This window comes from Xiphophorus hellerii, chromosome 1 (assembly GCF_003331165.1).
Source record: "Xiphophorus hellerii strain 12219 chromosome 1, Xiphophorus_hellerii-4.1, whole genome shotgun sequence".
NCBI classification, from domain to species: Eukaryota; Metazoa; Chordata; class Actinopteri; order Cyprinodontiformes; family Poeciliidae; genus Xiphophorus; species Xiphophorus hellerii.
The window spans coordinates 15556843-15582830 of record NC_045672.1 but is presented as its reverse complement, the minus strand read 5'-3'; the positions used below and the strand labels follow the sequence as shown (position 1 = coordinate 15582830).

Genomic DNA, 25988 nt, shown 5'->3' with positions numbered 1-25988 from the left:
CAAAAGAATAATTTGAAACAGGGTCTAGCAAAAAGTCTTTAGTGAGCAGCGTAAAATTAAATTAGATGTGACATTTGAGCATTTTATGGTGTAGCATGAACCAGTTATAATGAATTTTAGGTACATTTGGCACTGACAGACAAATACACCAATCCATCACAACTGCTTCTAAATTTAATGAAAATGCATTCACATTGAAAACAGCATATCAGTGATTATCATTTTGACTTCTGTTTTGTAGTTCTCGGGTTAGTGTTAATGTGACAAAGTACAAAAAAAAGAGAGAGAAGCAGTCATAAACCAGAGCCACGGATGAAAAGCGAGCTCTTTTTCTTCTAGATTACTTGGTATCTGATGTTGTCCTGGCTTTTGGAGGAGCATTGATCTGCTTAAAGTCATTATGTGGGCAGAAGGTCAGCCAGCCGATTCTGACCCCGAGTTAATCACTTGCTAATTGAAGGGAAATGACTCTGATTTAGTTTCCTGCCATCCTTCGAGTAGCCATGCAGCTAAGTGTGGCCAACACATACCATGATGAATGTGAACTGCGTATAGAAATCGTTTCCTTTTTTCTCTTCTTTTTTTACTTGGAGCTAATGCCTAGAGCTTCTTGAAAGCCATGCTTGACGTGGACATTTCTTCTCTCACTGGGTTATTCTTATATTATCTCCAGGTTAGAAACATAAGACCCAGTAACTATTAATTAGCTTAAAAAATGTAATTAATAAGTGTCAAAATATTTTAAAACTGAATCATCTGTAGAAGCCATCAAAGCAGAAGTTATCATACACTAAATATACTGTATATTCTTCAGGCATGATTGCATTCCTAATATTTATTGATGTCTGGCATACAAAAATATTACATAACAGATCTAATCTAATAATCAAAGCAAAAATAAGATTTATCAAATTAGATTTTGATTACCCTCTCACTGCCTCCAGTGTTTAATGACCAGAACTGAAGAGAAGAGGAGGAGAAGTGTAGCAGAAAAGAAAATGCAACACCAGAAGATGGGTAATCATGGGAAGGATGTCAGATCAAACAAATTCAAGAAAGACAATATTTCTCAAGCTTCAGGATGAAGTTCTTTCACATAAAATACTAAACTCAAAAATTAGCAATCTTAGGAAATTCAAGAAAAGATGAGAAACGCAGTTATTGACATCTACTAGTGTGGAAAGATTCACAAAGCCATGTTTGAGGCTTTGTAAACAGTAACACGAAAACATCAAAATATAAAATACTGAAAACCTGGTCGGAGCTTCTTCTGCATCGCTGTGGCGTGTTGCGGAGGAGGTCAGCCTGTGGTTCTGCTGTGGAAGACCAGGTCATCTGCATTGCCGGGTCCGATGCCTCTCATCTTCCTCTTAGCGACTTCATGTTGTCTCTATGGGATGCAGATCAGGTCAGTTTGATGGCTGACACAGTAACACAGTGACCACTGAAACAGCTTCTGGTACCTTCAGCAGGGTGGGCAGCTGCTAAGTCTTGCTGGAAAATGAAATCAGCGTCTCTGACGCTCATCTGCAGAGGGAAACATTGAGGGCTCTATCGTTTCCTGGTAGAAGACTGCGCTGTCTGTGGCCTTGATGAAGCAAAGAGAACCAACAATTTTCTTTCCCATTTCGCGCTGAAAGACTCATTTAAACTACTGAGGAAAGGTCAAGTTCTTTTTCTTAGCAAGACATTTTGGATGATGTCTCTGGTTTAAAACAGACTTGTCACAATTTAACTTATAACGCGTCATCTCAAGGCACTTAACTACAAAACAAAATTCAATGTAATCATAGAGACAGATTCAAAGCTAAGTAAATACATTCTGATTTGACTGCATTGTTTGATGGTCATCTTAGGGTGATTGCATCAAATGAAGGGATTCGACAATCATGCCTTATTCCATGGATCTGACTGATTGTGCCATTTCCCTCCATAAGTTTAAACAGCCTCTGCTTTGCAGCCCTCTCAAGATATTTAACACTGCTGCTTGTGCCTTTTTTGTGCTACACTTTTTCCTTCCACTCAACTTTCCATTAAAATTCTCAGATATAATTCTCTTTAAATAGCCAGCTCCTTTAGCAAACTCGCTTTTTGAATAAGAAAGGATTGGTCTTTATTGGTCTTTTGTAATATTCCACTTAAAAAACAGATGTTTAGTTGTCAGCCATGATAGTAAAAATAAGGCAATCCACATCATTTGAGTTTCCTTTTGCGACATTTCATTGATATTTCAATACATAGAGATTCATATATATGGTGTCCAGTCACCTGGGTCTTTTTTTATACATGTTGCATAATGTATAATCTGAACACAGGGATCCCTCTGCTTATTTACAGATAATAAGTCATTTATTTAGGTGGAGCGTCTAACTGTTCTCTGGTTATTGCGACTTCTACATTACATCTCTTCCAGTGGCTCAATATTACTTCTCCAAATGACAGCCTTAAGGAGCTGACCACATGACACGATCTCTAATGTGACAAGGCTGAGTTTCATGCACTGGCGCGTCTCTTCTAAAATGCCACAAGGTGCCCACCGCTGTGCCCCCGAGGGGAGGTGAGCCAGAGGCTTCTCGGGGAGGGAGCTGCAGACGGGTAGCAACTGCAGAGCCACGGAGGTAATAAAGACAATGACCTTTAACGTAGGCAGACTGTCAGTTCTAGTTCGGCGTGGACTGAGCAGCTTCTGTGCTCCAGTCCGAGAACAAAAGCCACACGAACCCAAACTGAAGGATCCATCTATCGGTGAAAAAGCCAAGAACAGAGTTTTGTCGTCGCTCTCCTCCATGAACTTCATCCTCACAGGCAGAGCAGAGACGGCAGCCTAATCAGGAGGTGGTGATGACAACGCTGACAGATTGGGAATGTGACATAACACCCTCCCTAAGTTGTCACACTGCTGTCAAAACCGGGGGTGGTCCTGTCCACCTTGATATATCAAGCTTCTCCTTCGTCCACACGTCGGGTGTAAATGGTTCACAACAATTTGCTGTGAGAAGTTCCCAAAATAAAAACAAACCAAAAAAACAAAAAAGTGTGAGAAAATACAAAATCTTCCACAGAGATACAGCGTTTTGAATATCTACGAAGAAGAATAAATTACTGAAATAACAAATTAAAGGGAATGTTGGAATTTAAGCCAAAGTGTATTATTCAATATTCATCAAGCCTTACTTCATTCCACCATTTTTGTAAATGAAATGCCTGATTGGACAAGAGGCTGATTAATTTTGCAGAGAAAGTTCAAAGCATTATGATCGGTTTCCTAAATGATTCTCATGATAATTTAAAAATTACACCATTTAGTCTAATGAACTGAATTTTTTTTCTCCCCTTTGCCCATATGGGCTCTGCACTAGAAGAAAAAAACATTTGATCATTTCACTGAGTGCTGTTACATGTGATTTATCCTACAGCCCCCGAAAGCAGCAGCACTAAAATGTATTAGGTTGAGATCCTTCTGGCTCATGTACAAATTACTTATTAATTAACTCCACCTGCCTTCATTTCCTCCTCGGCTAAAGTGGCAAGAACAAACATTTTAACTGAGCTCTGAGTTACAAGAAAAATGCACAAACTATTGATCAACCTAAAATACTGATGCACTCTGAATTTTTCACATCCTTCACTTTGATACTCCTAATTGGGAAAGAGTGCAACATTAAAAGTTCCCCAATTAGAAAATAAAAGTCCAGGCAAAGAGAGCATTAATGACGGAAGAAGCCAGTAACTCTGGAGGAGCTTCAGGGAGCCACCGCTCAGTTTTAGGCATCAGATGGTAATAAGCCATGAATTTAGAGAATCCAGCCTGGAGCTTGTTGAAACAAAGAACCTAAATCGCAACTTTGCAGGGATCCCAACAGTTTCATGTGATAAGATGAAACTAAAATGTAAATGTTTGATCTTTATGCAAGATTCTGTGTGTGGAAGACAACTATCAAAACATAAACCACATACCAGACTGAAAACTGATGGTGGCAGCAGCATCGTGCAGTGGGGAGGCTTTTCTTCAGCATGGAAGCTGGTCGGAGGTGATGGAAGATTAGCAGTTACATAAAGTATAAACCTGAAAGAAAACCTGTTGGAGGATCACCGTTTAGGAAAAGAATGACCAACACACAACCAGAGCTACAATGAAAAGCCTTAAAATCAAAAGCTGATGTTCAGAAATGCTTTCCTTGCAACCTGACTGGGGAGTTTTAGAAAGAAAAACATGCAAAGATTTCAGACAGACCTGAATAAACAGTCATTTTCTTTCCATATTAGGATGACGGACTACTTTGCATTGGTATATCACATAAATACATTGAACTTTGTTGTAGTTGTGAGGTAAAGTTGACGGGGTTGTTAACACCTTTGCAATGTACTGTCAGGTGTCAAATATGTAATTGAGCTGTGCAGAGGTTAAAGAAATAAGCAGCTCTAAAAATAAAAACGTTAAGAGTTGTTTCAACACTCAAACCATGTTTATCCAAAGGATCTCGACATCTCTAGCTGACCGTTATAGGAAACTGATTACTTTTAACGTCGCTACACAATTTCTGAGAAATAACCAATTCTGTTTTTTTGAGGTTTGCAATGAAATCCTTTGCAATACAAATTCCATGCAGGGATTATATTCCCATGTATTTTGCAAATCAAAACCCCAAGACAGCAACAGATGCTTGAGGAACGCCGACATCAATTGAAGTCACAAGCGCTTCATAAATAAAATAATGTGGCTGGTCAACACATTGTGGAAAAAAATAAAAAATTCCTGCATGACAGCACTGTAATTTCATTCATCACGCCTCAGCACGCACCAAATCAGACATGGAGGCTTCCCTATTCTGCCACTGGTAGAGTTCAGGTTCACTGGGTGAGGGCTGAGGTGGGGGAGGGTTAAGTAAGCAGCAGAGAATCATCGGGGTGGGTGGGCTGCGTTCGATCCCCACTGTTGTAGGGACTCCTCGGGCGGAACTAATTCAGCACGCAAGAGCGGTTAAAAGAAGGTGAATACACAGGGGGGACAACCGGGAGGAAAAGCGGGAGCGACAGGTTCAGGCATGCAAGAGCTGAAGTGGAAGGAAACCCCGAGCAGGCAGAACGCGCCGCTTTGGCTGTTTCACAAAGCGATCCGTTTCCAGCCCCGGATGAAAGGAGACGTTTTTCCTACTGAAAACAGACTCTGCTGGAGAGCTGTGAACTTTGAGATAAACGGAAGGTGAAGAGTAGTTCTCGGTTTCTTTGTGGTTTCCAGAGAACTAAGCAGTGAATGGCAGGAGATCAGGATGCGCCAACAGGTGGTTCACTGAAATCTAAATTTCAGCATCTAATCTCCTGAAACGATCTTGAATGCGCCACGCTGAAATAAGACGCAGCCATCTTCATACATCTGAGATTTCACAAGAACACTCTTGAGGCTAAATTGTAAGCTGAACAGGTAAATATGCAGTCATACTCAGCAAGTTAGAATATATGTGGCCTATCAGATTAAAAAGTATTTTCTGAAATAACCTTGAAGCAAATATTAAACTTTTCATTAAGCAAACATTTCTCTATGAATTTTTTTTTAATGCTCTGATATACTCTAATTTGAAATGTCATTTTCATTACCTGCAAGTGGAAAATCATAACAGAAATAAAGGCTTTTAAACATCAATTTGTGTATAATCTGTTCCACTTATTGATAGTTTCTGAAATAAATTAGCTTTTTCAGTAATATTCTAATTTATTGAATGGGTCTGTATTGTGTACTAGAATGTCATCAAAAAGTTAATTTATCTCAAAAAGTGAAGCAAATGTGAAGTGTTTCTCAATTAAATTAGATGAATATGGATTTAAGCACATAAAAACTTACACATGAAATGTTTTATAGAAAATATGTTCATGTATTGTACTGTAGATGGTCTGTGCTACTTCTGCATAAATTACTGCACCAATGTGGCGTGACATGGAGATCAGCATGTCATGCTGCATCTAATCTAGGGTGCTTTCTTAGAATTCTCCATCTTATCTGCGTGGATCTGATGTCGCGACTTCCTCTGATCAATATCCCCATAGATTCCTTATGGTTTTGATAATGCTAGTTTGTTGGCCGATCAACAGGGTTACCATGGTCACGTTTGACAGTGCAGGCAGGCAACAGATCCAGGAGTAGAAGAGAATCTGCAGAGGTGACCATGAAGTGCTCCAACATTTCTTATGCATGTGGTTCCTCCTTCCACTAAATCTTTCACGTTTGCCCTGAACTTCTTTAGCTGGTACACTCCTTGTTGAGGGCATAGGTGACTGCCTGTTGGACGACTGTTCTGTCATTGTTTGTCCCCTTGACAGTGTGGTGCAGGGAAAAAAAATAAAATCAAAATTTCTGAATTAGTTTTATTTTTCACTGGTGTCGATTCTCAGAAATCTAGGAATCAACAATCCTAACTGCTTCAGTAGAAGGTAATGATCAACATTAGACATGTTTGAGACAGATCTCCAAGTTGAAATGCCTTACTGAATAAAGCACTGACAAGCTTTTGATGCTCTTCCAATTTATTCAGTGGAACCAGTAGCTCGCAACTGGTTCCACTGCTCTCACCAACATTCCCAAGTGTGTTCAAAATATCGCCCATGTGCAGGTGGAACTCACTAATCTTGCAATGTCAACCAACCTGCCTGCTGTACCTAGTTTATAGTCTATTGAGTAAATGTGTTTCTTATGACGGATTGTTTCCCTCACCCTTTAATATCCTGCTGTATGCTTGCTGCTTAAAAGTGAGAAGTACCGATCATGTGAACCACTTCACATCCGTAATGTTTGGATCTGATCAGTCAGACACAAATAACGCTTTAAATCCTGATGCACTAGTAAAATAGTGCAAAAAAAGTTCCTGCGACGCGTTTGTAGAAGCTCGATAAAGATGGAACCTCCATTTTAGTGCTGTTAAAATATCCAAGCATGTTTTCTTATGATCTCAACTAAGCTTGAAAGTTCATTCACACAAGTATAAAATGTGAGCAAAGATCTATTTCTAGGTAAATGATATTTTAGCTTTGCTGCCTCTTCCTCAGGAGTGAAGGATGCTCTGGAATCGGACACATTCAGGGACCGCAGGAAAAAAACAACCTGTTAAGAAGTTTCAACCCTAAGGCTTCATGCAGTGCAGGATGACATCACACTGAATTGATTCATCGCTCCATCTGGAGTCCAGCTACGGAGGCTGTAGTCCGACACATTCAGTTGTAAAAGAAATAAACTGCAAACAATGGCTAAAACACTTTTAAAGAGACAATGAATGAAATTTTATGCATTTATTCATGTAGTTATTCCACTCTGATTCAAAGGCTCAAGGCTGGGTCAGCGGTTTAATAGCCAAAAATACTCTAGAATTTATGGTTAATGTTTTTAAATCACTTTAAGGTTTTCTCTTCATTGTTTGTACCATCCTTCCTTAAAAATGCCACAAAACTTTGAAAAGTGCATTTTGGTGAATATCTCCAAAACTTTGAGTTGTTCATACACCCCCAACCCATAAAAATGTCCCCCATTGTCAAGGCTTGTGATGTCACAAATTTGCAACAGGAAACCACCAACATGTTTTTTTTTCCCCAAAGGTTTTATAACCATCCTGTTCAAACAACATTCTTTTTTTTCTTTTTACACAGCCAGAGAACAAAAAAGATTGAACATAATAAACTCCCAAACCTTTTGTACAGAGAAATCAAACTAAATGAAGAAAACATCTCTTATTAGTCCATGAATCCTCGCTTGCATTTGCGATAAATTGGGAAGGGAGACACGAGCGTGTCCAAATGAGGCTCTCTGTGTTGTACGCAATATCAATCAGTCTATTTCACTCACTGGTTTTATCGGTTTTATATGGAATAGAAACCAGCGAGACTAGGCCATTCAACAAGTAATCCAGTAATGTCTATGATGGTGTGTGCGTGCGTTCAGAGGTTATCAGTGTGAATGTGTCAGGAGTAGGCAAACTAATTAGGTGTATGCATGTCTGAGTCTCATGATTTAAGCCAGTCCGAACCCCTCTGAGCATTCCTGAATGGCCAACAGCAGCATGTGTCTCAGCTTCTCGTAGCTCTCGTAGGCTGGAAGGTCAAGCTGGTTAAAGCTGAGGAGGCACAGTCGAACAAAAACAAGTTAGTTTAGCTCCGTTTAGACGTTCAGAAGCGACGCGATACTGAGCCGCTTCTTGCTTACCAGGTGTGAGCAGATGGCAGACGGTCAGTTGATCGATCATCGCGGTGAATCTGGAACTTCTGGATGCCGTTCATGCCTTCTAGAGCAGCGAAACCCTGGAGGGGAACCTTGGATGTGCCGGTGACAAACTGCAGGAACTTGGCCCGGTCTGCCTGATCAAAGGACCGCAAGGCTCTCCAGAACCACTGGATCTGCCAAGAAAAGACAAGATAACAAAAAGTAAGTATTTTTGCTTAAGAAACGCTTTTTTTTTTTTTTTTAAATAAATAATGTTTTTGTAGAGCATTCTGAATTTTGTAGAAACTAATTTTCTACCTGCCTTTTTAAAGTTTTAGTCAAATTTAAAAAGCCTTTGAGAGATTTTTTTTGAAAGCTTTAATTTTGATTTGGAACCTACGTGAACTTTTAAAATGACACTTTAACAACTTATGTTTAACACTAGATAAATTTAGAACCCTTTGATTCATTTCCTCAAATAAGTTAGAAATAGTGAAAGGTTGGTGGAGAGTTGGAAGGACGGAGGGCAAAGTTCAGGTCTTGAAGTTTGTTCACAACAAAAAGCAAAACCCAGCTTCTTCAACCAGAACCAGAATAAACGTAATGAACAAACGCTTTCACAGTATTATGAGGGGAAAACAAATAAAAAGAATAATCAAGTAATTAGCCAGAGTAAATCTGAGACCTAACTAAATGTAATTAAAGAAACATTGTGGAAACTTGCATATTTAAGACTCCTCAAGGCCTAAAATTGGACTTTTTAAGGAGCTGCAGGATCCACAGTAAAAGAATCTTGTGTTTGGTATCACTTCCTCTCAATCCCAACTCCAACTTGTTAAAACGTTTTGAAATTATTACTGAACTTTACCTGAATAGAGCTGGACTGGTATTTATGATATTCAGTGTTGGCCTTCAGGTCATCGATGTCGATGGTAGGCAGGCCAGAGATGAGCAGCTCCAGCTCCTGTTCTGTGAAGATGGAGATCAGTCTCTTGGGGATGATCTCGTAGAACCCTTCAAGGAAGGCTGCCAGTTGTTTGCGGATTGCGCCTAAAAATAAAAATAAATACAATTACGGCCAAAACGAAAAACAGTCTGATAAAAAATGTGCTTGAAATCGTTATATTTTTCAATTTAAAGGCTTATGTAAGCGTAATACAGGTATAGAGGTCTTGTTCCAGCAGCACACTGTCTGCTGAATATTTAAGAATAATTGCTGTCATCTAGTGGCTGTGTTTCTACATTACACCTTTAGTCAGCATGCGGAGATTTAATACAATACTAACTTTTCAAACAAGCACAAATCTCCACTGTTTACTCCTTAGTGTGACAAAGACCCTCATTGTTTGGGGACATAAATATTCAGAAGCTCACCAGTCATTTTCATCTGGCAGACCAGATGGACGTACTCCTTCTTATTTTCCTCTGTGACAAGAATGTTGGCGCCGTTCGGCTTGAGGTCTCTGACTTCACACACTCCAAACTCTTGGACCTAAAACCAGCAATAGTTGCAAAATACAACTTTTACATCTCAAATTATGTTGATTGTGTGGTCAAGTTCTATCTAATGGGTTGTGATGAGAAATAAACCACAGATTGAAATATGACAGACACAGACCTCTGTGCTGAACGTCAGTTCATAGCCCAGTGTGGACACGTCGTTCTCCAACAAGTACACCAAACCCTGGAAGAACGGGTAGTCCTCGCTCTCCATGTCCGTGTACCTGTAGAAACAAAAGATGAGTGCAAAACATTGAGAAACAAAAAAATATGGGGATGGGGTTAAGTAATTTAACTCTCCAGGTTCATGTGACATTTTTGTGTTTCTGTATAACTATGTGGGTTATACGTGAGCAAATTGTATTAAATTAGTCTTTATTGTTATTTTTTTAAAACAGAGGAATCTGTGTCCCTTCCGTATTCCTGATCCCACTGAGTCTCAATCAAAATGCATCTGAGTCCACTAACCCTGCTGTATTCCAGCTACCTAGGAAGTTGGAGATCATTTGAGATCAGAAGAAACGGTGCTCCAGTTTTTCCTTACAGTCTGTGAAGCCGGGATTTCAACATGGCAACAGCCAAGTAGACATTCGCAATACTTCTTATCAACATCATTTTAAGCTTTTGTTTCCATAAGCAACAACCACTCAATTTATTCAGTTTAGAATTGCACGGCCTACATATAATATTGGTTTTAGACGCACTCTTACATACATATCTTATAAAATAAACATATTTCCACCACATCTTATTACTGATGTGAGGAGTGGCCATATTGAAACACAAAGCCAGGCTTGGAAGTCATAACTGGGAGCAGTAGGAGTTGCTCCCACTTTCCCACTGGGAAATCTGACATTGGAGGGTATTCCATTAAATTTTTTTTGACTGGAAAGTCAGAATTTCCCAGTTCCAACTACAACTTGAATGTATCATTAAATAATACCTTCTCAAAAAAAACATCCAACTGTCATGAGAGGGGTAGTAGGAAATATTCTTCTAAAAAGATCTTTACGTAGTTAAACATTTACAAAACTGTCAATATTTAAAATTTAGGACTGAAGTTAATGATGGCAATCGTGGACATAAATAATTTTAAAGTATTTCTTGAGCCCAAGGAATGCAAGAAAAACTACAAACAACTTTGCACAAAAAATGGCCCTGACCCCTTTTTTGTGTTTTAAGATACTAAACAACAAAATCAAACTGCAAAACTGGAATCTTAGAGGTCAAAATGTAAACATTTGTCATATAGTGAAGGCTGAGGGTAATAGTTGCTTCATAAAATGGCGACGCACAAAGCTTTAAATAGAAGCATATGTAACATTCGGTTTACTGTGAGTGCAGGAGGCTCAGGTACCTGACACTCTTGCCCAGGATGTGTTTGTAGAAGCTGCGAGTGAAGTAGCATTCCAGCAGCCGGTTGTCGTACACCGCCTTGGCCACAACGCGACCCACGAACTTGAAGTAGCTGAGGTGGTTGGGGTTGCAGTGAGACGAGGGGTTTATGGTGTAGGTGACGCGGTCGCCAGGTGATGTGCGGAACAGGGCGTACATGGGGTTGAACATCTCCCGAGATATTATCATGTACCACTCCCTGAGCAGGCCACCAGCATCCTGACCCTCCTCCCCTTCAAACACGATGTATCTGCAACAGAGCCATGGTAGAACGTGGAGGTTCGGTAAAATGGTTCTGAATTACAGACATGAAGTGAAAACAGAAGCAATAACAGCTCACAGTCTGTTCTTCATGTCCTCGGGGCTCTTGCGGTGCAGTTCCCTGTAGGAGTCCTCAAACACATGATCGCGCCTCACATGAACAGCCATGTCCTCCTTTCTAAGGCCTTCATCCAGTCTTTCCAACTCCTGGCGGAAGTACCTTAAAGTGATGCAAAAAACCAATCGGATTTGATCAAACGTCCCTGGTGAACGTGGCACATGGTGACGGTGCGAAATTATTCCTCTTACTTCCTCTTAACGTCAAAGTCCAAAATCCGGATGTAGTCGACTAATACTGCAAAGGGCCCGTCAGCCAGGTGAGTGGTCGACTGTCGCAGGATCTGATTAAGCACTGTGCGGTGAGTTTCTAAAAATACAATCAGTCCTGTTAGAAACTGAACAATGCATTGAAACAAAATTCCCTCTTTTTACTTCAATGTCCTTCAGTCTCACCAGCAAAGCGGAGGAATTTCTGGGTGTCTGGTGGGAGGTTAGAGGAGATGTGCATGGAGGACGGCTCTCTGGAAAAGAACGGGTCCAGGGACGAAGGGGTGGCAGGCGTGAGGGGGGCCGGGGACAGCGGTGGGGGCTCATCTTTAATATGGGACAGCTGGCTCTCCCGCGTGTCCCTAACAGGAGGCTTGCTCTCTCGCTCTGTGGCGTGAACTAGAAAGAAGGCCTCCACAGCTGGCTGGAGCACTGGGGAAACGGATCATCAGTCACTGCTGTGCATCGCCAAACCTGGCTTCTTCAAAATAACAGCATTTCTTAAACGAAACTCCACCTACCCAGCACAGCATGTTGGTCATGCGACTCCTCCAGCTCCTTCAGACACTCCCCTAGCATGTCCCACAGTTCATCCAGCAGCAGCTGCTCACTGAGCAGAGGGAGGTCTGGAACTTTCTCCTCGCTCTCTGACTGAGCGTTTCCTTCTTCGTCTAAAAAGAAAAGTCAAATATGGACTTCAGAAAGGTGTGCGCCATAGCGAGAAACACAACAAATGGCAATTTTGCATTTATACGGCTAAATATTAGTTCAGTAATTCACAAGAAAGCAACAATTCCAAGTATTTCCCCATTTATATATAAAGTGCTTTAATTGTAAGGAAAATGTGCAGTTATTATATTTATAACAATCAAAATATATTTCTTATGTTTCAAACTCAAATACTTTTATAAATTTATAATTACAAATATATTCATAAGCATTTTAATAATGCTCAATGATACGCAATTTGCATACAATATCACAAACCATGTTACTAAGTCTACATACCATCACAGGAACAAGTTTTATTGAAATCTATTATAAACAGATGTAACATTTATGGCTATTTGTAGTAATTCATACCCAGAGGCGCAGCATCTTGCTCCAGAGGAGACGGCTGGTCAACATCCATTGGAGATTCATCTCTTTGTGCTGACTGAGCTTCTGGCGCCGACTGAACATCAGACTGAAGAAAACAGACGGACAATCAGCAACAGGAAAACATATAAAATATAGTTGTTTTTCTACACCGAAATGCAACTCTTATAAGGTTGCCATGCAAAATGACATTCCCATGGTCTACAGAAACAGAGTTTTGAGGGAAGAAGGTCAAGGAAAAAGCATTAAGCGACATCTGCCAGCAAACAGAAATGAGCAGTGAAGCAAGCAAAACATTCATGGTTAAACAACAGAACCCATCAATGCAAACGCACTGAAACACAAAGTACAAATTACAGGCACATCTGATTGACTGATGGGGCCGTCAACGTTCATCATGCCAGCAAAGGTGATGTATCGGTGCATAAACCAACTGAGATGAAAGCAACTGGATGACAGCATACACAATTATGTTTGCAGATAAACAAAAAAGGATTTGGAAGAAAATACTGTGATTTCACACAATTGTCATAAAACCTAAACCCAATAAAGCCAGCTTCTAATTAGATGTAGCAAAAAATGTATATTTAAGAGTCATTTTAAAGCATTTATCAACATAATGACAGTAGCGAGGATTGAACTACCACACAATGTGTCTGGTGATTTTAGTTTTCTCAAAGGTTCTTCGGTTGTATAAAAGGCAATGTTAAGTAGGAATATGCCTGCTGTCAGTGCAGCCATGCTAACCGTGGCAGCAGCAGCCGTGCCAGTAGGGGGAGCAGCACCAGTGGGAGCATGGGGGGCAGCCACTGAGGATCCAGCGGCAGATGCAGAAGGGACGGCAGGTGGGGGGGCCTGTTGGAGCCGACGTGCACGCTGCCCCTCTCTCACCATCTGAATGATGGCGTCGGCCTCAGCCTCAAGCTGCCGCACTGCGGCCTGGATGCTGCTGGCTGAGCCCAGGCTGCTGGAGCCTGGCGTTTGAGCAGATGACAGGTTTTAGTTTACGTTTAGAAAATATTCCATATAGAGCTCGAAGGGATTGTAGCTGGAAAATCATCTTACCTAACCGGCCTGTCTGTTTGGCTTTCTTGTTGGCACGCCGTGTGTCCTCACGCAGCTGGATAATCACCTGCAGCACTCGCAGGAAAAACTTCTGTGTTGATGTTTTGGATGTTAGCGAGCTCATGCAGGGAAGCTGCAACTCACGTCCCCCCAGAGTGCGCTTCTGTGCAGCCACAATCACCACACTCTCCGAACCATCGAACCTGTGTACCGACCAATAATAAAGTCTGTAACAAACAGTCAGCCACGTAGAGTAGTAACTGACAAAAATATGTTAAACGCTTGTTTATTACAACTTTAAAACTGCCTCTGTGGTCTAATGATGGTGAGCAACCCACACACTCATCACATGCTCACCTGCTGGTCATCTTCCCCTTTAATCTGGCAGATAAGGAGGTGTCCTCTGGAGGTGCGTCTGGGGAATGGGAGTCTGCTTGTGCCTGCCTCTGTTGCTCCAAGTTGTACTCTCTCAGCTCCGCCAGTAACGTGCCTGAGACACACACACACACAAAAAAAATCAAGGTTGCAAGCTTGAAAAGAAACGGGTGTTTAAATCAACAAGGAAATGATGAAACGTGTGAAGCACTTGTGAGTACTGACCAATCTGCTTGCATAGAGTGTATCCCAGGTGTCTGGCTCCAGTAAGGAGCAGTCTGAGCACCGTGTCTCTGGTGGAGCCGTCTCCTCTAGATAGCTGCAGCAAAATGTTAGCAGCGTCTTCTAGTCCCTCCTCTGAACATGAGTGAGATGTCAACACCTTAGAGAGACGAAGGAGAAACATTTTTAAATCATCAAAATTTTAAGAGATCAGGTAAGACTTATAGAGTCCTATTTATTGCAAGCACTAAGCATAAACTGCTATATTAAACCTCGGTTATGATAGACACTTCAAGTGAGAAAGGAAGTAGTTGAATTGTTGTTTGCTTTTTGACAGCGTGATTAACATCTCTGTCATAAAGACAAAGAGTGGGATGAGTTGGACAGAAAACTGTTTCAAAAGACAAGATACAATAAATACTGTAAGAACTGCAAAAACATACAGTGAATGGCTAAACAATTATTTTAGGAGCCCAGATAGTCATTTCAGGGACAGCTTCAGGTTTTAAGATGATATTTTCAACCAATACAATAGGCTTATTATTGCTGCTCTTAGGAGGGTCCAGAGTAATCTATGGCTTCAATGAATCTTTACTCTTTGCTTCCAGTCAGTAAACAAATATTCTGTCTCATAACATTTATCTTATTTTAAAGGGAACGTTTTCCAAAAAAAAAAAGAAAGACAAAATCCAACAGGATTATGAGATCTCATCATACCTCCACAGATAGTTGAAGTTGTTTCTCTGTGAGTCCTGTAGAGGCCATCTTGTCGCTCTCTATACTCACAGCAGAGCTCCTCTGCTTTCCTATAAAATGTTTCACACCAAAAGTCCATCAAATTAATTTCTGACTAAATGTGTTGCAGAGCCATGTGTGGATAAACTTGAGTACTTCATGGGTTACCTGTAGAGGTTATTCCAGTAGATGGTGGTATAGAGATGGTGGTAGAAGAAGCCTGTGAGACAGTTATGCTCGTTCCTGAGGAAGTTCCCTGGGGTACGGCTCCTCCTGAGACAGCAGGCACCGTCACAGTGGGATGAGCAGAGCCCACCAACGCTGGACCCTGTGTCGTGATCGACAATGTGGACCCTGAGCTAGCTATGTTCGAGTTGGCGGTCTGTGGGGTCGGGTGTGCAGCAGGCACCTCCGTTGCCTTGTTGTCAGGCAGGGCAATAGATATGAGGGAGAGAAGGCGCAGCAGCTTTTCGGTGAGCAAGGAGCTCCGCCTGATAACAGGATGCGACAGCATGTTCATCAGCTGGCCAAGAGGGGACGTCTCTAGGCTGAACTGCGCTCCGTCGGCCTCCGCACCGCCGCCCAGGGGCACCGTCTTCATCGAGGCTTTTCCCTTGCGGCTGACGTTCATGTTGTCAAGCTTAACAAGCAGGTCCCAGAAATCCGTGGAGATGCCTAAAGACTGAGGAGTCGCTATAGAGGAGCTCAGGGAGTTTGGAGTATTGGGGTTACTCTGAGACTGAGAGCCTGACCTGGAGCTACCAACTCCGCTTCCTCCCCCAGAAGAACCTGTGCAAAGGCGAGAATCCAGATCAGAGGAAGCTGCTGAAATGTCCTTACATCGCTGCTGGGTGAAGTGGCTTGGAAACACCTGCAGAAACACACAAGAATGAGGAAGTATTATAAACTAATATTTTATATCAAGAACTATTGATTAAATGAATGGAAATCTAACCTTAGCTAGCTGGATTAGTGTATCCAGGACATGTCTGCAGACCACTGGAGCAGCCTGAGGGTGGATGTGAACCGTGGAACCTCCGCCTGCTGCACACGTGACTCCTGCAGCGCCGCCCGGTACTCCTAGTGCTCCGGATGCCGTAGAGCTGCCGGCTGAATGCCGGTCGCTGTGCTTCCTGCCAGACACCCGCTGGATTTGAAAAATGTTTGTCCGACAACCCAAAGCTGCATCCATAGAGACGGAGAGCCAAGAGAGCTGGCTGGAGCTCCGAGACTCCACCCTGTTCAGCAGCTCTAAGGAGGATGATGACGATGAGGTGGCTGGACCTTTTCCCCCGCAGCCGCCCTGGTTGCTCCTTTTTCCACGGGAATCCTCCAGACGTGCCGTCTCCAGGCAGACCTCACTCTCGCTGCTGCGCTGCAGGATGGACAGCAGGCTGCGGATGACCCACCCGCGGGTCTGAGAGTGGTAGCAGAGGTTCCTGAGCACACGGTGCAGGCGGCTGGTGTTCAGCTTCGGTTCATCCACAAACAGCAGAACCAGCAGGCAGGACAACGCCTCGTGGTCCAGCAGCAATCGTCCGCGAAGACGCAACAAAGAATCTACGCTGGAACTGGACGGTCTGAAGAAGACAGAATAACCACGTGGTTTAGAAAGTATGAATATTTCTAAGGTATCTCATACTAAATCTTGCATTACAGAAAGCCAAATATCTCCAGACCTGTGGTTTGTTCCTCCCCCCATCTGAAACGGTCCTCCTCTCTGGACAGCCAGACGGGTGTACTGGACACCTCGGTTGCTTCCCAACCTGCTGGTGAAGGCAGGCGAGCGCAGGATGGCCGAAAGGGCTGAAGATGAGCTATGACCGAACAACCTCTCGTGCATTAGCTGTCTCTGACGCACCTCTTGCTCCCTACGCAAAGCGGCTGCCTCAGCAGCGATGTCTGGCGGCATGACAGCCAGTACACTGTCCTCCATGTCCTCAAGAACGCTCCGCCGGAGCTCCGAGGGCAGCGTCTGGATGAAAGTGACCGGATCCAGAGGAGTGTCTCCCTGTGGAGGCTGCTGCGCTAGTTCCCTTCGCTGCTGCTCAGCTCGCTGCTGGGCAAGAACCTAAGGCAAAAAAATAATTAAAATCAGACTCTTGGGTTGGTTGGAAAATTACATCTCAGAAGGTAAATTCTTGGTCTTCCATAATCTCACCTCTTCCTGAATAGCAGGCGGCAAAGCTGCCAGGAACTCAGGGCTGACCTCTGTAACCCCTGGACCTCCGAGCACAGGCGCATTAGAGGAGGGTAGAGTTGTGGCAGCAGGAGGACGAGAAGGAGGTCTGATGCCGAGCTGATTTTGAAGGACCTCTCGACGGATGTCTTCTGGAAGGGCCGCAAGGAAAGAAGGATCCACACCTTCTGGCAAATTGATTCCTGTAGAGAAAAAACAACAACATGAAATGCAGTTGTGAAGACATCATAGACTCTAAATTTTTATATTATAATTTTTAAAAAAAATTTATGCAACTTATTGTAATGATAACATTAAGTGACTAAAAATCAATCTTGGTTTCACTGCAAACAATCTCAGCCTCGCAGAAACAAATAATTGAAAAATTCTTTAATTATTATTTAGGGCCACTCGTTTGTGTACTGTTACAAATATTAGAAAACAGCCTTTTCTATTGGCGGCACTGAAGCACATTAAAATCTTTACCAGCTAGTGGATCCTCCTCATCATTGCTGGTGGATGGAAGAGGCTCTTCCTGGATGGCCTGGGATTGGCTGTCAGCACTGTCGCTCCGAGGCATCGTCTCTCCAGGAGATGAAACAGATGTGGAGCTGATAAAGCAACAGAAAATGGACATTGTTTAATGTTAATACCCAAAACAATATAAAATCAAACCCAAGTGATAAGCATAAAAGGTTAATTATAATTGTGTACTTGGTAAAAATGCAATTTAACAACAACGACAAAGAATGAGTCATACAGGCAATGTGTTTGATCTGAAATATGCAATTTTCCGTACCCAGTCTCTGCATCTGTCTGCCGATCAGTCAGCCCACTCTCCCTGCTGCCAGATAACTCCTGGGACAGCTGGGTGGTCTGCGGAGGATTGGGAGCAGCTTCTTCCTGAGTAGCAGATGCAGGGCTGCTGGTGTCCATGGGGGATCCTTCCAACTGCGACACGCCAACCGCTACAGGCTCAGTGCTTTCTACAATATCCGGGCTTAGCGAGGCTGAGGAGAGAAAAGGGTGACCTATAACTTCCCTCTCTGGGTTTAGAACATGAAGAAAGGTTTCCAAAAACAAATGTATTTATGTGCCCTTGTTGTTGGCGACTGTGTAAATAATCTGTTTAAAGTTAGTCTACCTTCCCTGCCTTCATCCAATGCTCCTCCTTCACCACCTCCTCCTCCAACTCTCTCACCAGTTGTAGGAGCCGGGGACATTTCCATCTGAGACGCTTCTGCTTCGGTGTTTGGTCTCTGACTTTCTGACAGGGTGGGAAGTCCAGCCCCGGCCAGAGCAGCCAGTGAGCTGGCGTGCGTCTCAGCCAGGAGCAGGTCAGCAATTGGCTGGTGGACTTGCTGACTAATAGCGGTCTCCAGGGAGACCAGGGCCTGTTCGTGGGGAGCAGGGGTGGTGGGAGTGACCTCTCCAGACGGGGGAGCAGTGAGGAAGCCTTCTGAGACCCTGGGTGCGTCCAGGCATGCCATTGGACCCTCCTGAGCCTGCTCACCCTCTGTGACATCCAGGTGGAGAGAGTGTTAAAACAGGTCTTCCTAGAGTTTTTTTACACATACTAAAATAAGCATTTAAATGCATCTACTACATCCAATTCTCATATTTCAATGCTTAGCGAAAACATTTTCATAAATAGGTGCCATATAAAAACTGCAGCTGAAACTGCTCAGCAGTTGACTGCAAATCCACACAAGAGTACAATGAATATTTCCTAGAAGCCATCAGCCTCCACTGAGGAAGGAAGTAAGTTGTATAGTTATCTCCTGTATGGGGTACACAATCCTGATCCCATCCAACAACACAACTTACTACCTCACCACAGCGCAGGCAGTTGCAGCAAAACATGCATGGACGACTTGTAGTTTTTCACTGGTGTCCCTAGGAGTGATGAAAAACCTTATGTGGTGTTCTTCATAGAATATCAGGATGAACTGATTTTACCAGAAAATAAAAATAATCATCCAGATCAACTTTGTAATCACTGAAAGTGACCCTTCTTCTCTAAGTGGAAGAGTGGATGAAAAACTGTCTGAAAAATTCCTTTTATAGCACAACAGAGAAAAAGGTCCCCTTATTGTCACCCCCAATATATGCATGCATGAAGAAAAAAAATGTTTCACACACATTGAAATGTAATAATTTCTGGCAAGAGCTTTACAAAAGGAGAAAGACAAAATATTTTTGCTCCAAATACACATGTCCAGATGATAAGGCGTGGCCATAAGAAAGACAGTAGACTGTATAGTTATCTCCCAGATCTGGTGTGATCCTAAAACTATACAAACTACTACCTCATCCCACAGCACGCACCAGAAGCTGGGTGCCTTCTTCTTGGTACCTTTCATTAAAACGTTTTTAAAAATAGCAAAAACAAAAGTGTTCCACATTACAAAACTCAGTACCTGCAGTGTTGTCCGCACCATTAACTGTCCCCAATCCAGAACCCTGGGGACAAAAAACGTCCAAAAGCAAAATGTTAGTTCTTCCAAACAAATGACTAAAATCCATATTTTAAATCAACTCATCATAAACCCTAGCATAAATCTATATCTTTAGAGCCGTTTTGCAGCAAATGGGCCATTTATCATTGCTATGTGCTGGTTGCATTTTCTTTCACATTTGGAATTTGAGCTGTTCCATATTACTTTCAAAGCAACCAGTAAAAATGCCTTGAAACTTTTTACCTCTGTCTAATATTTTAATATCTATGTTCTTAAACATAGATATTAAAAGAAATATTAGATGATCACCAGAATGCTAAAGCTGCAACCCAGGCAGTTCTTGCATGGAGCAACTGCTGGAAAAAACTAAAGAACAAACAGCTGAGAGGATGCTTTCTAGCCTCTCAGCTGATCTAAGGCTTCTGGAATGCGAAAACTGGTTTAATACGAGGCACTAAAAAATCCCCTAGAACAAATTCTTCAGCCACCAACATAATTATTTCTCTGCAAACCTGTAGGCTCTGATCCCTGACTTGCTCTGCCCCAGACGCCCTCCTCTCATTCTGTTTGGACTCCTCTTCCTCGGCCAGCTGCCTTCTTCTCTTCTCCCTGCGCTCTTCCAGTTCCTCATCTCTTAGACTCTCCAGATGCTGCAGGATAGGCACTTTCACCACTAAGCACACACACAAAAAAAGAAATTAATAGTTGGACTAGACACGAGGAAACAATTTTTTGTTGTTGCAGCTCAAAGGTGGTCAACACTATACAAATCTATATACTGAGCCACATTAGTTGTTTCATTTAGTTACTATAGGTCACAAAATGTTGTTCAAGCCAAACCTCGTTAAAAATAAACTTTCCCATAATGAATAGCAGGTAGTGGAAATCCCATAAGTTTTGATTCTGCCCCTTGCCCACCAAAAAAATTCAAAACTAGAAATCATAAAATTAATGTACAAATTTAACTTAATGTCATTTCATATCTAGTATGGAAAATCTGGTAGCATTTAAAATTAAGATTGTTCAACAATTCAAGACCTTTTAAGACCTTGCAGAAAAACTGTATTATGAAGAAAAACTACTCTTTCACATCTGGTCTATTTAGTATAAACAAGAGGTCATGCACTTTGACTTTTAACTTTTATTCATTAACTACACAAATTTTAATGCAACTAATCGCATTTATTAGATTCTTTAAATCATACAAAAGTGTCAAGCCTGGACGTTTGTATTTGTGTTTCTAGTATGCCTGTAAACATGATCCACTAACTATATCTTCAAACAGCAACAATGGACGACAAAACTGCTTCTCTTTGCCCAGGTAATTATTATTTTTTTATTAAAACGCAATTCATTTTGATTAATTAATCACAGACCTTGTAATTTACTCAAATTTTAATCAAGTCCCACTAAATTCTTATTAAAAGGAATTATTATTATTGTCAATAAACTAAGCCAAACAATGCTCTTATGCAAGTCTAACTACTAATTTATTGTTGTTGAAATATGTTTATTATTGGTTTACCTGCTACGCAGTCATGCATACTCTCAGCATCGAGGACTTTGCACTCATCTGTCCATCTAGTCAGGGCAGTGGGAATACTTGAGAGAGTACCTAGAGAGATAAAACACACGATAGCACTTCATGCAATGGAAAATAAAACAAAAATATATTTCAAAATGACTTGTTTTGACTTGTGTTTCAGAGAACCATCTAACTTTTGAAATAAGTATCGACAATTAGGAACTGAAAAAAATTCAAAGTCAGGAAAATTTGCAACATTCACAGATATTTAGTTCTGTGAATGTTTATTTAGTTAGTAATTGAAGCCTAAAAGACGGCTAAAAAAAAGAGCATGTACTCCCTTCACACTTGATAGAACTGTGGCTCATTTTCTAATCTGAAACCGTAATGATCGACAGGCGGTTGTTTTTCTTTGTGCTTTAGGACAAACAGTTTTAAATCTTCCAGTATGACACTCTCTTCACTGATTGATATAAGCAGACAACTTTTTTCCAAAATTAACACAAAATACAAACTGTAGATGAGTTTGAACTGAGATGCCTAAATCATAATGCTGTTGGGGAAAATAAAATAGTCAAATTAAATACTTAGCTAGCTAGCAGAGCCTTTTTGCTTTAACTTTGTTCCTAGGTAAATTGTGGGGAAACTGCCTTGTTTGTGGAAAAGGTTCCCACAGTCAAAAAGTGATTTTAGATTTGACTTCATTGTAATGTTTACCTGCTTGTCCCCCAGTACTGCTTTGTTCGTGAAAGAAATCATCCAGCAATTCATCATCGGAACGAGCAATGATGTGTACATCCTCGTTTCCAACCAAAAGACGGGCCCGGCCGCGGGACTGCAGAGGCAGAGAGCTGGACAGCTGTAGAATGTCTGCTGCTGCACTGGGGCCCAACAGTCTGAAACAGAACAAGAGGGAATAAAATATTCTAATTACTACCAGAAGAAAATAAGCTGAAGCAAGCCTTCACAGAAGCATCGTCATTTTACCTCTGCAAAATGAGTGGAGGATTGGGCTGGCGGTTATGTGGGTAGTGGACATGGATGGTGTGTCCGCTATTGGCAGTGAGCTGACGAAGCGTTCGCTGGCTGCGACCCATGCCCTGTGCCAGGCGGCTGCTAGAGCCGGCCACGCCTAGAGTGAGGGAACTGTGATCAGCGTGGCGCACCATAAGAGGGTGGGAGCTGGGGATGTTTCCTGGGGAGGAAGGGATGTCAGCTGGAGGAGGAGCAGAAGACATGGCAAGCATTAGGTCAAAGCACTGGCAAAATCTCTTAAAATGTTGAGGAAAAAAAAAGAAAACAATTGAACATTTTGTTTTGAAGATTGAAAAAATTATTTGGACATTAAGGGACAAATAGAAAAATAAAAAAATGGACTGTTTTTTTAATAAGTAATTTCTACCCACCGTTGTTGGAAAACATGTTGTCAAACTCTATGATGAGGTCATCATCCCTGTCGAAGCGTTCAAAGCGGATATGTGGTGCAGCGTTGATGTCAGGGAAATCTTCATCCAGCTCCATCTCTGACCCTTCATCGTCATCATCCTCATCTCCTTCTTCGTCATCCTTAAAGAGACAGCAGCAGTAATGAGCATGGGCAACAACCATCATTAGATTCTTGAACAAACCTTCCTGTATTTATCCAAACCTGGTCCTCCTCCTCTTCTTCCTCCTCCTCTTCTTCCTCATCCTGACTGTCTTCATCATCATTGCTGCCACTCGAGTCCTCCTCCTGTGTATGCTCCTCATCCTCTGGTTCAAGAATGTTCATCGAGTCTAGTGAGGAAGTTACACACAAAGTTCCTGTATCAATAAAAGCAGCCACAGTAAGCAGGGTGTTAATCTTTCTGATAATCGTCATGTTTTTCAGGGCCAAACTTGGAAACAAATGGGATGCTTTTTTAATGTAAATAAACTAAATAAGAAGAGAAAATGTTTTCATACTGTGTACTTAGCTTCCCTAGTTAACAAATGAAAATAAAATATGAAAAATGACAATCAGCTGTCTGATCTGTCCTCAACATACCTTCACGGTTAGCCTGAAGAGTGGACGCCTGGCTAATGTTGGATGGGACTTCATCCATCAACACATCCTCCTGTGATTCATCCCCACCGCTACGTCCAACTATTTGGATTTAAAGACAATAGGAGTTGTAGACTTTGGGTCAACAAAAGCATCACCAATAAAAAAAATTTTTTAAATCACCATGTCTAAGCAGTTTATTTTGCCCTTCATCAGTCTCACTGGGGTATTGGGATACTCTACATTATCATAGTATAAGCTACATTAAACGTCACAATCACACTTAATGTATTTTGATTGATTTACCTATAATTGTACTATTTGCAGTACCAACATCTCTCTCCAATAACTCATCAATAAGGTCCACCAACTCATTTTCAACCTACAAGAAGAAAAACACGATTAAGTCACGGGGCAAAAGAAATCGTCAGGACAACATCTCTGAAGTAGTGTTAATTTTTGAAAAAGATTCTTAACCATAGATGAAACCCTCAAAATATTTACACGAGATGGAACCATATTTTACCTGCATAGCTTGTGTGCTGAGAACCTCTGGCTGTCCAGCGATGACCACCGTGTCTCCTTCTGCTTCTCCATCCATGAGGTCAGTGTCCGCCCCCTGAACCCTGTGGCTGCCGTCCACTGGCTCCGTTTCTCCCGACTCTCCTGGATCAGATTTTACGTTATGAACATCAAGGAAGTGTGTGGTGATCAGTGGAGTTGGAAAGAACCTCATCAGTTTCTGGTAGGTACCTGGATCCTGTGTGTTGCTGTTGCTATCCCTGGCAGTGCCCACCGTTTCATGTTCCGTCTTGGTCTTGCTGGAGGCGCCTTTGCCTCCAAAAAGGCTGCTGGGTTGGTTAACAATGCGCGACAGAGTCTCCAGAGGCTTCAGTGCTGCATTCACTGTGTTGGCCATGTTGGGACTAAGGCAAAGAAAACAGATTTGAGCAAACCTCCCTCAAATAATAATCCAATCTAAATTTAGTTTAGCCACTATATTTCACAAGACAGACACAAGTACAAATTACCAGATTAAAACCACTTAAAAAGGAGGCTAAGTTCAAAAAGTCAGATATGGGTATGATGCAAAGTAACATTTCTTTGCTATAAAATGTATATTTGTAAAATACACAAATTTTAGGACTGCACAAATGCTATCCTACACAGAAACAAAGTAGCGAATTGACATTAAAGTAATATGGTGAGGCTGGGTTTTGCAAGAAGGGAAATGCAAGACGAACCAGAAGGACAACAAAAGGAAATTTTAATTAGTAACTAACAGAATTCAAATCTACTAGCTGAATTTATGTGACTAACTTCCATTTAATTTGAACTCTGTAATAAAAAAAATATAGGTTAATGGTTTACCTGGACAAATCTAGACTGTGAGGCACACGTGCCAAGTCATTGACCAGTCCTTTCTTAAGAAAGAGCCTGATGATATTGTTCATGCCATTATGTTGAGTCTTGGCGGCTGCTGTACTGTAGAAAGTCGATGTAGAAGGACAGGACTCCATGATGGTGCTGATAATGCACATCACTGCCTGAAGCCTGAGAAAACAAGTCAGGACAACATTAAGTTTGAAAAGATCCAACGCATAACTGATCAGCGACTATAATGTTGTACTCATTGTGTATAAAGTACATTAAACTTATTTACCTGGCATGTTTTTCAGCACCTTCTGTCATTGCTAGGGCTCGACTAAGTGCAGCTTTTACTTCATTCACCAGAGCGACCTGGGCATCTGTGCCTGTGCCGGCCGCTGCTAAGCTGGCCAGAAAGAGACGTGCCAATGCCGGAGTGTCCTTGTCCTCCGAATTCTGTGTGTGAGGCAGCAAGTGGTCGAGCACAAAGGCTAGAACACTGCAATCCTGTTAGGTTACAAAACCAAGTCAACATGGGGCAAGAAAATAAGTCAGCAGCAAAAGACTTCTTAAAAGGTTGATGAAATCTTCCGTAGGTACTCGCCTCCTTTATAAGCTCAGATTGTCCAGCGGTATAGGAATAGGAGGCGATTAAAGTGGCGATGCCCACATAGGAGCGGACCAGTTCAGCTAGCAGCCTCAAGATGGTGGAAGTAGGCATGAGAGGCTTGCTTGCCTTCACTTTAGCAGCTTTGCTCTCATCAGAGCTGGCACCCTTCTCACCTTCCTGTTCCTTCTTTTCCTCTCGCATCTCTTCTGGTGTGGAGGCTGGGGAAGTTACAGAGAGATTTTTTAGATAAGAGATAAAATGTAACAAATATATTTAAAAACATGAAATCTCAACAACGCTCACAAAAAAGCTAAAATTGATGGCAGACTGATTAGAGACAAAACAAAGTGTGATTCATTTTATTTCCCTATATAAATACAGGTCTGAGCTTTTTAAAAATTTATTCAGATGCTCCCTGCTGCCATGTCATGTATTTCAACTCTGTGTGCTGATCAGCTAGCCTTCACATCTTTCTAAGAGTAAGTGGGGAAACAAATTATTGAAAGAAGAAAAATTACCTTCACCTTGTGGGGTGCCAGACTGGGATGACTCAGCCGGACCACCGTCGGCAGCAAAGACTTGCGCCTGAAAGAAAAAGGTGAAGAGCTTTTAATGGCAAAAGTCAATAGTAATGTCCAAACCATACAGATTTTTCAATGAGCCC

The 25988-nt window shown here is 41.9% G+C and overlaps 1 protein-coding gene across 12 annotated transcripts in view; it reads right to left on the bottom strand.

Annotated features, from left to right (window-relative positions):
- Positions 1-7263: 7263 nt before the first annotated feature.
- The window catches only part of huwe1 (HECT, UBA and WWE domain containing E3 ubiquitin protein ligase 1), a 41330-nt gene continuing 22605 nt past the window's right edge, over positions 7264-25988 (bottom strand). For 6 of the 12 annotated variants that reach the window (XM_032574051.1, XM_032574099.1, XM_032574072.1 and 3 more), the window contains 38 exons: positions 25843-25909; positions 25319-25542; positions 25010-25221; positions 24718-24900; positions 24100-24272; positions 23873-24012; positions 23653-23728; positions 23350-23448; positions 22972-23126; positions 22730-22889; positions 22311-22539; positions 22041-22219; positions 21324-21413; positions 20311-20471; positions 19760-19802; positions 18484-18855; positions 18139-18349; positions 17826-17950; positions 17322-17542; positions 16840-17231; positions 16116-16740; positions 15329-16031; positions 15143-15231; positions 14429-14585; positions 14186-14318; positions 13829-14031; positions 13511-13737; positions 12749-12851; positions 12187-12336; positions 11852-12097; positions 11648-11765; positions 11418-11558; positions 11040-11327; positions 9801-9906; positions 9557-9674; positions 9051-9232; positions 8186-8376; positions 7264-8096 (listed from right to left, as the gene is read on the bottom strand). In XM_032574051.1, coding sequence (XP_032429942.1) covers positions 7994-8096; positions 8186-8376; positions 9051-9232; positions 9557-9674; positions 9801-9906; positions 11040-11327; positions 11418-11558; positions 11648-11765; positions 11852-12097; positions 12187-12336; positions 12749-12851; positions 13511-13737; positions 13829-14031; positions 14186-14318; positions 14429-14585; positions 15143-15231; positions 15329-16031; positions 16116-16740; positions 16840-17231; positions 17322-17542; positions 17826-17950; positions 18139-18349; positions 18484-18855; positions 19760-19802; positions 20311-20471; positions 21324-21413; positions 22041-22219; positions 22311-22539; positions 22730-22889; positions 22972-23126; positions 23350-23448; positions 23653-23728; positions 23873-24012; positions 24100-24272; positions 24718-24900; positions 25010-25221; positions 25319-25542; positions 25843-25909 — 7395 coding nt within the window. In that variant the 3' untranslated portion in view covers positions 7264-7993. The remainder of the gene's footprint in view (positions 8097-8185; positions 8377-9050; positions 9233-9556; positions 9675-9800; positions 9907-11039; positions 11328-11417; positions 11559-11647; positions 11766-11851; positions 12098-12186; positions 12337-12748; positions 12852-13510; positions 13738-13828; positions 14032-14185; positions 14319-14428; positions 14586-15142; positions 15232-15328; positions 16032-16115; positions 16741-16839; positions 17232-17321; positions 17543-17825; positions 17951-18138; positions 18350-18483; positions 18856-19759; positions 19803-20310; positions 20472-21323; positions 21414-22040; positions 22220-22310; positions 22540-22729; positions 22890-22971; positions 23127-23349; positions 23449-23652; positions 23729-23872; positions 24013-24099; positions 24273-24717; positions 24901-25009; positions 25222-25318; positions 25543-25842; positions 25910-25988) is intronic. The other 6 variants (XM_032574116.1, XM_032574125.1, XM_032574153.1 and 3 more) reach the window with 4 other exon arrangements.